Below are 7815 nucleotides of genomic sequence, written 5' to 3' on the forward strand. Positions count from 1 at the left end.
AGTTGGACCGAACCTGGCCCATCCGTGGACCTGACCTGGCCCACGGGTCATACATTGAACAGCCCTGCTTTAAACCAAGCTGTTGTTCCTTTTAATAAAGCCATGGAGTGATGTCTCGTTCCCTGAACAGCTGACCGTTAACATAAAGTTTATCTACTGCCACCGTAGCCCTGGCGCCCTCAGACATGAATTTTTCCTGATTGTAAATAAAACTCGCCTCCGATCGAGTATTTCTTTAGGAAACTGATCATTAACGCTGAAATCTTTCCCACGCAGCTCTCTGCCCTGACTTCTCACCTGCTCTTTCTGTTTATAATGCTCAAATTTAGCTATAATTGGGCGAGGTCGCTTGTTATCGGGCCTCTTACCTCCGAGCCGGTGAACACGATGGAAAGTGAACTTTTTTACGGTCTCACTTGGGAGTTTCAGCTCACGTTGGATAAACTCACGGATCGTAGCTTCTGCGTCCTCCTCACCTCGTTCAGGGATCCCAGAGAAGACAAGATTATCCCGCATACTCCGAGCTTGAAGGTCCAGGATGGACTCTTTCATTTTCCTGTTTTCTCCGGATATCTGCGTCATCCTCTCTGTGAGATCTTTAACGTCTCCCCTCAGAGATTGGTTTTCTGCAGCTAGCGCCGCCACCTGAGCTTGGCTGAACTCCAGAGATTCCCTCAACGCTTGGAACTCTTTGTGGAGAGCTTCAACGAGAGCCAGTCGGGCATCTAAACTTGATAACTTTTTGTCGATGGACTCCAGAACATCGGTGAAGCTTTTCTCAGGAGACGTGGATGCGCCGCTTGAGCTCTCCGAACGCGTGCGCTTGGATGTTGGAGTAGCGGTGGGCGCGGTGTTCTGAGGTTTACCCATCACTATATTCTCAAAGCACGCATCCAGGTAGCTCTCAAGACTGTCCAACGTCTCCTCGTCCAGTTTGTTTTATTGAAACAAAAAAGCACAGGTTAGTAATAACAAAAAATTTATGAAAAATATTAATGTATTCGAATGTTTTACCTGAGTTTAATTTATTTTAATTTAATTTGTTTGGCTTACCTGAATTTTGTCATTTACTTACGCTGCACAGCTCCTACGTGATCTCAGCCGCTCATCACCAGGTGATGTTCGCCATCTGCATCTCTGCTGGGCAGGAGTGTGCACGTGAGCTGGTGCGCCTGCTGCAGCCGTAATCCACTCCACAGACTGGGCAGCATCTCCTCCCTTTGTATTTTTCATAAATAATCAAAATAAAAATGTGCGATGACTTTGGACTTTTAGGGGTGGAGATTTGAGTTGCCAGATCTGAGCAAACAGTTGCTGGAATGCACCCGGTCAAAATGAGAGAGTTCCTGGATCTTGTTCCAGCAGGATTCGGCTCAAATTAAGCACTGCTTATGGGTTTACCAGCTCAGGTTTATCTTCATCAGCAATTTTCAGCAGGTGTTCAGCTCTCAGCAGCTCTTCTGATTTTAGTTTTAGTTGATGTTTACCTCCCTACCCCCTGTTTTGTTTGTCAACAGGTGAGTGAGCATCTGTAAAATGGATCTGCTGTCTGGACGTGTGTGACCGAACATGGAGGCCGTCGGCATCATCAACACCTCCCAGGAGGAGCTACACTTTCTGCCTCTGCCAGACAATGACTATGGCTTAAATATTGGCATACCCCCTCCGGTTCTGCCCACAGGGTTTGGAGGGGGCGGGGTTTTTCCTGAGGACCCCATTAGACTGCTCAGCGTTCAGGTAAAGGTTCAGCTCCCTTACCCACAGTCTTCACTTGGGTTAACGATTAAACTCTGCTAACAGCGGTTTGCTTCTGTCTGAAGGTGGTGTTGATCCTTGCCTACAGCACCATCATTGTGCTGGGAGTTCTGGGTAATTCTCTGGTCATCTATGTGATCTATCGCTTCAAAACGCTACGAACCGTCACAAACTTCTTCATCGCTAACCTGGCTGTTGGTGAGTGGACAAACGTGTTTCCATGGGTTCAAAGTGGGGATTTAACTTCATTTAGGGGCAAAAACCCATCCATCCATCCATCTTTACCCGCTTCTTCCTTTTTGGGTCACTGGTGCCCATATCTAGCAGTCACTGTGCGAGAGGTGGGGGACACTCTGGACAGGTGTCCAGTCCATCACAGGGACACTCTGGACAGGTGTCCAGTCCATCACAGGGACACTCTGGACAGGTTTCCAGTCCATCACAGGGACACCTGAACAGGTCTCTAGTCCATCACAGGGTCACATAGAGACAAACAAGACAACCATTCACTCTCTCACTTACCTAAGGACAATTTAGAGTTACCATTCAACCTAACATGCATGTTTTAGTCTTTGGGAGGAAACTGGAGTACCCGAAGAAAACCCATGCAGCATGGAGAGAACAAGCAAACCACCCAGAATGGTCCCTGGCTGGGATTCAAGACAGGCTCTAGAGCAATGTGGATATCCTAACTGGGCCTTCCTGAAAGCAGAGAAGAAACCCAAACAGGACTCCAGTCAGCCATCAGGTGAAAAGGAGGAACCCAGACCCAGACCAGTGGTCATTCCAGATGTTGAGGGAGTATCAGAGAAGAGTAGGCCAGAACTCTTCCACAACCACGAGACGAAGGTTCTGCTGCTGAAGGAAGTCATGGACTAGGACTGGAACCGGTTTCTGCTTAATAACGACTCGATGCAACCAATTGTGTGTGTGTTGTGTGTCTGTGGTGTCTGTTGTGTGTGTATTGTGCGTTTTTGTTCGCCTGAGGTTGTCACTGTTTTGGTGTTTCTCACAAACTTTTATTTTGATCAGATTCAAACAAGCAAATTGGTTTTATTTATGATGATGATGTTTATGGTTAATGCAGGATGGTGTGTGTGTGTGTGGGGGGGGGGGGGGGGGGATGAAAATTAAAGGAGACCTTTCTTCTCTTTAAAATAATCTGATTAAAATGATAATCTGATACATTTGATTCTAAGTAAAGTTGTACATTTCTGTGTTTCATCATAAATTTACAATTTACTGCTTTAAACTAAAGCAGCGTCTTAGGCCATTTTCTTCATGTTTTTGTTGACTAAACATTATAATAATTAAATAATTTAATAATTCAATGTCGGTTCAGATTGTTAGACTGCAGCTCAGGGAAAAGGCAGCCATTGGCTTGTCAACTCCTGCTCACACAGAAAAGACAAATCCTGACAATGATGGCTCAGATCGAGTCAGTAAACTGATCCTAATTGAAGGATGTTTCTACTTTTGAACTTCAAAGTATCATCGTCGTAACGTCACATGAAATGTGTCGAAGCGGCAAAAAGAAATCAAAATGTTTGAAAGCTGTAATGGAGGCAACGATGGGTTCATTCTGCTGTGAAATCTGAATGTTGGCTGATTAAAAGTCATGTTTTTTGCACAAAAGACTTAACGTGACATTTGCAAACTGAAGGAAATCGTTGCTAAATGATGCATCCATCACAGTTTTGAATTCATTCAACCTTTATTTCTACAGGTTAATCCCATTGAGCCTCAGGGACTCATTTACAAGAGAGACCTGATTTAACAAAGAGTGATGACAACAATAGACAATTATAAAGAATGCGTACATATTGAGAATAACAAGTGAAAATAAAATGGTATTAAAAAATGTAACAAAAAAAAACAGCTAGATTATAAAACGATGTAGAAAACTAAAAACAGGAACATGTCTGTAGGAACTTAACAGATGTTTGAAGCCACTTAGAGAGGTCAAAGTTGGGAGCTTCAGAACAAATCAGTCTGGATGATGTTGAATGCAGAATTCAAAAGCTGGAAAGCCTTAGCAACAGTTTTAGCTCGACAATAAACAACTGTGTCATCAGCATAGAACTGTAAGGATGCATCAGGGATGCTTTGACCTACATTACCTATGTAGATTGTAAAGAGGGTGGGTCCTAAGACTGAGCCTTGTGGTACACCATTATTGACTTTTAGATAACTGGAGGAAATACCATTATGTTGAACACATTCTGTGTGACTAAATTGTTCCTAGCTGTGAGTGTAGATGGTTGTTTGTCTCTTTGTCTGTCTCTGGGACAGACTGGAGACCTGTCCTGGGTGTCCCCTGCCTTCACCCAAAAACAGCTGAGATTGGCTCCAGTCCTACACAAAGGGGGCATAATGAATGACTTATTACAGCAGAAAACTGATATTTAAACATAAATTACCATTTCTTTTATGTTCATCTCTATCAGTAACAGTTGAAATTAATTGTATTTTATAAATATTTTATTAACAGCTTTTGTAGGAATTAACACATTTGTATCATTCATTCAAAATATGCATTGTATTACTATTTATTACTATTAACAACTTCTGTAGCATTTTTTAAGAACATATTAAGAATAAAATCTTCCAATCAAGCCCTGTTTGCACCAACTGTTGTTTGTAACATTTCAGAATAACTCTCGCAGATACAAAATATCAGTAATGGCGCCTGTGTACATGGCGTGCAATCCACCTCTGCTGATGGTGTTCGTATTTTTGGTGTTTTTTCATTTCTCATCTGTGACATCAACGCTCTGCTGGTGTATGAACAAAAACAACTTTTGGATCTTCGACTTTGTGGCACCAATGTCGCTTATTTTGATCAATACAAGCGTAACTCTGGACCCCCACCTACCCACACACCCGTCCCCCCGCTGCTGGCAGACGTGCCTACTTACCTGCAGCGAGCCGCGCTCCTGCCTCCCCGGAGACGTCGCTCCAGACGCCGTGGAAAACGCGCTGGCCGGCTGGTGAAGCTTAAAGCCCTGCCTGCTGCCTCTGAATCATCCTCTCCAGCTGATGGTGAGCGTTTCCACCTCCGCTCCTGGCGCTGTACAGATCCTGTGGCGCGCTGTCTGGTCCCGCTGTCGGGGTCCCGCTGTCGGGGTCCCATCATCACACTGGGCCCGTGCGCGGCTGGGTTTCCTGCCGGAGGCGCGCGTCTAACTCTGCAAATCTGAGACCGCTGGACTGGACACTGCAATCATCTCCTCCTGTGGTGGATTCTACGAGGATGGCCCTGATAAATGCCAGATCGCTGGCTAATAAAACTTTTATTTTGAAAGACTTTTTCTTCTGCAACCGACTGGACTTTCTTTTCATCACTGAGACTCGGATCGGCCCTGGTGAGTTCAGTGTTTTTCTGGAATTACTGCCTCTGGATTGTTCTTTTTTCAATGCTCCAAGGACAACTGGTCGTGGTGGAGGATTATTGGCTGTTTTTAAGAAACATTTGCACTGCAGACAGCTCCATGGTTCAGCTAATTACTCGAGTTTTGAACTGCTCTGTTGTGAGCTGGGCTGCTCCAACCCAGTTCTGTGTGCTATTTTTTACAGACCCCCCCGGATACCATAACCAGTTTTTAAATGAACTATCTGACTTTCTAACTGGTGTTCTGCTCCAATATGATCGGGTTTTGATTTTAGGTGACTTTAATATCCACGTGTGCTGCCCTGATAAACCATTAGCTCAGGACTTTCTAGACCTCATCCAGTCCTTTAACTTTGTGCAGAGTGTTGTTGGTCCGACTCACCAGCAGGGCCACACTCTAGACTTAGTCTTAACACATGGTTTGTCTGTTTCTGATTTAGAAATTGGTGACACTGTTTGTTCTGACCACAAACTGGTTTTATTCAACACCTCATTGATTTGTGAACCTGCACCTCCCCCCACACCCAAGCCCTGTAGGATTTTTAACCCTTCCACCGCCAAACTCTTCTCTTCCATCTTTGCTGGTAATTCTGTTTCAGACTCTGAACTCTCTGCGGGTCTTACTACAAAGGAGTTGCTTTCTCAGCATCAGGAGGCGTGTGTACAGATCCTGGACTCAGTCGCCCCGTTAAAGCTCAGGAATCGAAAACGCACGCCCCACCCTTGGGTAAATGAGACTACACGAGAGGCAAGACGCCTGTGCAGAAGAGCTGAACGTCGATGGAAAAAAGATAAACTTCAGGTGTCTTTTGAGATGTTAAAATCATGTTGGAAAGCCTATCAGACCACCGTTGAACAGAAGAAAAACAAATATTTCTCAAAAATTATCAACTTAAACAGTCACAACCCCCGCATTCTTTTCAGCACCATTAACAACATTCTAAACGTGCCTCAGTCTGCCACCATTGAGGCCTCTGTCGACACCTGTAATAAGTTTGTCAGGCATTTTGTTGAAAGGTTGAGTCGATTAGGTCATCAATTCCACACTCCACAGCCGACCCTTCAGTTCTTGTCCCCTGCTCAGCAGTCTTCAGTCACTTTGAACCATCTCACTCTCATTTTTAAATGAGGTCGTTGGTCCCATGAAACCCTCAGGCTCCCCTGCTGATCCCATCCCTGCTGCATTTTTTAAACAGGTTCTACCGTCAACTGGACCCTCTGTTCTTGCCATTATTAACAGCAGTTTGGCTACAGGTGTGGTCCCTGATGTTTTAAAACATGCAGTGGTAACTCCATTAATTAAAAAACCTGGACTCGACCCTGCAGCTTGTTCAAACTTCAGGCCAATCTCAAAACTTCCATTTCTTTCTAAAATCTTGGAGAAAATAGTTTTTAGTCAACTAACCAAGTTTCTGAATGTAAATGGAATTTTTGAGATTTTTCAGTCAGGATTTAAACAACTGCACAGCACCGAGACAGCTTTAGTAAGGGTCTGTAATGACATTCTGCTAGCGAATGTCTCTGGTCAGTCTGTGATCCTGGTACTCCTCGACCTTACCGCTGCATTTGACACTGTTGATCACAGCATCCTTATGTCACGGCTAGAACACTGGGTTGGGATTACAGGGGTGGCGCTAGAATGGTTCCGTTCGTATCTGGGTGATAGGAGTTTCTGTGTTAACTTTGACAATCATTTTTCTGCTTCTTTCCCTCTTTCCTGTGGGGTCCCACAAGGCTCCATTCTTGGACCCCTTCTGTTCTCATTGTATCTGCTCCCCTTGGGGTCAATCCTGAGGAAACATGGTATTTTGTTTCACTGTTACGCCGATGATTCTCAGATCTATCTGCCTTTAAAACCAAACAGTTCCTGCTCCATCCACCCTTTGCTAAAATGTCTTGATGACATCAAGACGTGGATGGCTGAAAACTTCTTGAGTTTTAATGATCAGAAGACTGAGGTCATTGTGTTTAACCCAAGCTCTACCACTGTCACTGATCCTGTAAACCTGCACTCCCTTCAGCTACATCTAAAGCCGTCAGTTACCAATCTCGGGGTAGTGTTAGACTCAGACTTTAAGTTTAATAAACAGATCAACTCTGTTCTACAAAAAAGCTTCTTTCAGCTAAGGCAGATATCAAAGCTTAAGTTCGTTCTGTCCAGATCTGACCTTGAAAAACTAGTCCATGCATTTATTACAACCCGGCTGGACTACTGTAACTCACTTTATGTTGGGGTCAGTCAGGCTTCACTCTCACGTCTCCAGCTCGTACAAAATGCTGCAGCTCAGCTACTAACAGGAACTCACAGGTTTGAGCACATTACTCCGGTTCTGTCCTCTCTTCACTGGCTTCCTGTACGTGTCAGAGTTGATTTTAAAATTCTCCTGCTGACATTCAAGTGCATTAACGGCCTTGCACCCTCATACCTCTCCGACCTTCTTCATCCTTATGCTCCTTCTCGGGCTTTGAGATCATCAGACCAGATGCTTTTGGCCGTACCAAAAACCAGTGAAGCTCAGAGGAGATCGAGCGTTTTCAGTCATGGGCCCTAAACTCTGGAACAATCTGCCCATCAACATTCGACAGGCCACCTCAGTCTCTGCTTTTAAATCTCTCCTAAAAACACATCTGTACTCACTGACACATCTGTACTCACTGACACATCTGTA

At 44.5% G+C, this 7815-nt stretch overlaps 1 protein-coding gene across 1 annotated transcript in view; it reads left to right on the top strand.

The window, feature by feature from the left end:
- Positions 1 to 1521: 1521 nt before the first annotated feature.
- Positions 1522 to 7815, top strand: part of npy2rl (neuropeptide Y receptor Y2, like) — a 33148-nt gene continuing 26854 nt past the window's right edge. Inside the window, exons 1-2 of the mRNA XM_037684500.1 lie at positions 1522 to 1737; positions 1821 to 1953. Of these exons, the coding sequence (XP_037540428.1) occupies positions 1570 to 1737; positions 1821 to 1953 (301 nt within the window). The 5' untranslated portion in view covers positions 1522 to 1569. The remainder of the gene's footprint in view (positions 1738 to 1820; positions 1954 to 7815) is intronic.

This window comes from Nematolebias whitei, chromosome 1, assembly GCF_014905685.2.
Source record: "Nematolebias whitei isolate Nwh7 chromosome 1, NemWhi1, whole genome shotgun sequence".
Classification (NCBI taxonomy): Eukaryota; Metazoa; Chordata; class Actinopteri; order Cyprinodontiformes; family Rivulidae; genus Nematolebias; species Nematolebias whitei.